This window comes from Ictidomys tridecemlineatus, chromosome 1, assembly GCF_052094955.1.
Source record: "Ictidomys tridecemlineatus isolate mIctTri1 chromosome 1, mIctTri1.hap1, whole genome shotgun sequence".
In the NCBI taxonomy this organism is placed as follows: domain Eukaryota; kingdom Metazoa; phylum Chordata; class Mammalia; order Rodentia; family Sciuridae; genus Ictidomys; species Ictidomys tridecemlineatus.
In genome coordinates, this window is record NC_135477.1 from 168828004 (window position 1) to 168831295 (window position 3292).

The 3292-nt window shown below is 45.5% G+C and overlaps 1 protein-coding gene across 1 annotated transcript; it reads left to right on the forward strand.

Annotated features, from left to right (window-relative positions):
* The first annotated feature begins 2107 nt into the window (after positions 1-2107).
* Positions 2108-3032, forward strand: LOC101976625 (small ribosomal subunit protein uS2). Its single transcript, XM_040273268.2, is given in 2 exon segments — positions 2108-2357; positions 2360-3032. Coding segments are annotated over 2 exon segments (885 nt in total). The 5' UTR covers positions 2108-2122; the 3' UTR covers positions 3010-3032.
* Positions 3033-3292: the final 260 nt, after the last annotated feature.

Below are 3292 nucleotides of genomic sequence, written 5' to 3' on the forward strand. Positions count from 1 at the left end.
ACATTATTTCCAAGTGGCACACCAGATCTATTTGCAGGAGAAAGTATTCTCCTAGAAAAGCCACTCTGTAAAGACAGGAGGGAGTGTTTGATTACTAGACGTAAAACATCACTGTATGAAATCTAAAATTCTCTACAAAACAAAGAAATTTGTCAATTGCCTGAAAAGGAATTCAAAATAATAATCTTAAGAAAACAGTAAAATACAAGAGAATTCAGATATACAAATCAATGAAATCATAAAACACAATTCATTACCTTAATGAGAAATTCAACAAGATTTTAAAACATTTTAAAACAAAACCAGAGATACAAGATGGCTGAAAAGAGCTGCCCAGCACTCTCCCCTTCATTAAAAAAAAAAAAAAAGAACCAAATAGGAAGCACCTAGCTGCATTTTGAGGTGAGTGGCCATGGCAGAACACTAGAAACCAGCAAAAGAGAATGGGACATTTTAGAATCCAAGACCTGGGACAACAGCATCTGCTACCCTAGGTTCAGAGCCAGGGGTATCGAGTCTCCTCTTTGCAGAAGGGGCGGGGGGAAGAATGCAAAGAAACTATCAGGGTAGATGGTTGATGGCAATCCTAGCTACTGGCTTTATAGACTGTCAGCCCACTTAGATAAACAACCTCGTATCTACACACCAGCCTTCCTTGGGAAGAGGATCTCACATCATCTCCCAACAGACACCCATAGCCTGGAGACATCTTGAAAAGTGAGTCATTATCTGAGATTTGACTGTGATAGGGGTCAAACCCCGACACATTCCCATCTCTGGGACTCCAGACATTCCACTGTACTAGCCCAGGAAGTAAGTGTCTCGTGAATTAATGTGGCCAACAGAATCACTGAGTTAAGCCCACTGTAGGGGTGCACTAGGGGGTCTAGAGGGGATGGGTGCTGCAATGTGGGGGAAAAACAAGAGTGCTGCCCCAGAACCAGGAAATTCGGGAACACGTCTTCTGAGACCAAAGGCAAGGCCAGCCACCTGTGGACTCATACCAGTGCCAGAACCACAGGGGACATTCACACAATTCCTACCACTTCCCAAAAAGGCACTGTGCTTACCAACAGTAAAGGGAGGTGAAAACATCTGTGCTGCCTTGCCCACAGATGCATGCTGAGGAGGTTTGGAGCAACTTCTTGGTTCCAGCTGTTTCCCACCCCTGGACATACATGGCCAAAGAGGACCCAGAGGATCATTGCCTGACACTTGCGGGAGCCCTGCTTTTGCGTGTATGCTGCCACAGGCAAGAAGGAGAACCAAGGTTTCTACTGCCACCCTCTCTAAACAGTCTGCACTGAATGCTTGCCCTGCACCTTGTCCGACACAGCAATGCTGTCGGGACCGGGCGTGAGAACCACAGAGGGGATGCCAAGGTTCCCATCACCACCCCTTCTCAAGCAGCATTTGGATCTGCACTACTGACTAGTCAGAGGAAAAGTGCATCAGGGCTCTTACCACTGCTAAAGTTACCAATGCAGAAAGCCCTTGTTAGCAGTAGAGATAGCACCAACAGTAACTGAAGAGATTCCAATCACCCAATAGGAGCCACCACTCCTATTATAGAAAGTACTCTCACAGAGAGTATCTATACCTAGTGCTTTATGTAGCATACCTGTCTGAACCGCTAGAGCATTCCACTCTTGTGTGTCCTCCAGAGACCCGTGTGTCCTCCAGAGACCCATGGATCCATGGTACATATTATGACAAAAGTTATTAATTACAGTCAAAGAAGCTGTAAGTAGACTATATTACGGTGTCTGGCTGGAAATAAAGCCAACATTGCATAACAAACCAATACCCCAAGTCATATCTTCAGGGGAAAGAAGCTCACTAAGAAGGTTGACTTGTTAAAGTGGTAGAGTTACCTGATCCATCAGACAGGCCTATCCAATGCACAAACACAAAATACATGAACTTGGGAAGACAATGCAAGATGGGAATGAGAAATTCTGTAAGGAGACAGATTTTTCAAAAGAACCAAACAGAAATCTTAAAAATGAAGAGCTTAATAAGTCAACAAAAAAATACAGATGACCTTTCCGCGCTACCCAGGGAGGGATCCATAGGGCGTTGTTCTCAATTCCTGTCGTAACTTTAAAGGGAAACTGTCACAATGTCTGGAGCCCTTGATGTCCTGCAAATGGAGGAGGAGGATGTCCTCAAACTCCTTGCAGCAGGAACCCACTTAGGTGGCACTAACCTTGGTTTCCAGATGGAACAGTGTATCTACAAAAGGAAAAGCGATAGCATCTACATCATAAATCTGAAGAGGACCTGGGAGAAGCTTCTGTTGGCAGCTCGTGCCATTGTTGCCATTGAAAACACTGCTGACGTCAGTGTCATATCCTCTAGAATACTGGCCAGCGGGCTGTGCTGAAGTTTGCTGCTGCCACTGGAGCCACCCCTATTGCTGGCCGATTCACTCCTGGAACCTTCACTAACCAGATCCAGGCAGCTTTCCGGGAGCCACGTCTTCTGGTGGTTACTGATCCCAGGGCTGACCACCAGCCTCTTACAGAAGCATCCTATGTCAATCTGCCTACCATTGCTTTGTGTAACACAGACTCTCCTCTGCGCTATGTGGACATTGCCATTCCATGCAACAACAAGGGAGCTCATTCTGTGGGTCTGATGTGGTGGATGCTGGCCCGAGAAGTTCTGTGCATGTGTGGCACCATTTCCCGTGAGCACCCATGGGAGGTTATACCTGATCTGTATTTCTACAGAGATTCTGAAGAGATTGAAAAGGAAGAGCAGGCTGCTGCTGAAAAGGCTGTGACCAAGGAGGAATTTCAGGGTGAATGGACTGCTCCAGCTCCTGAGTTCACTGCTACTCAACCTGAGGTTGCAGACGGGTCTGACGGTGTGCAGGTGCCCTCTGTGCCTATCCAGCAGTTCCCTACTGAAGACTGGAGTGCCCAGCCAGCCACTGAAGACTGGTCTGCAGCTCCCACTGCTCAGGCTACTGAGTGGGTAGGAACAACCACAGAGTGGTCTTGAGTTGTTCTGCAGTCACACATTAATAAGCCGATCCTCAGTACCATAAAGAAAAGAAAAATACAGTTGAAAGCCTCAAAAATAGGCTAGATCAGGCAGACAGAAGAGTATCAGAACTTGACACAGGTCTTTTAAAATACCCTAGTTAGTTTTTTAAAAAGAAAGAAAAGAATATTCAAGACTGTGGGATACCATTAAATAAATGAAGATCCATGTTTTTGAAATACCTGAAGATGAGGGAAAGGTTTAGGTTATGAAAAACCTAATAGTAGAAAATTTTCCTAAT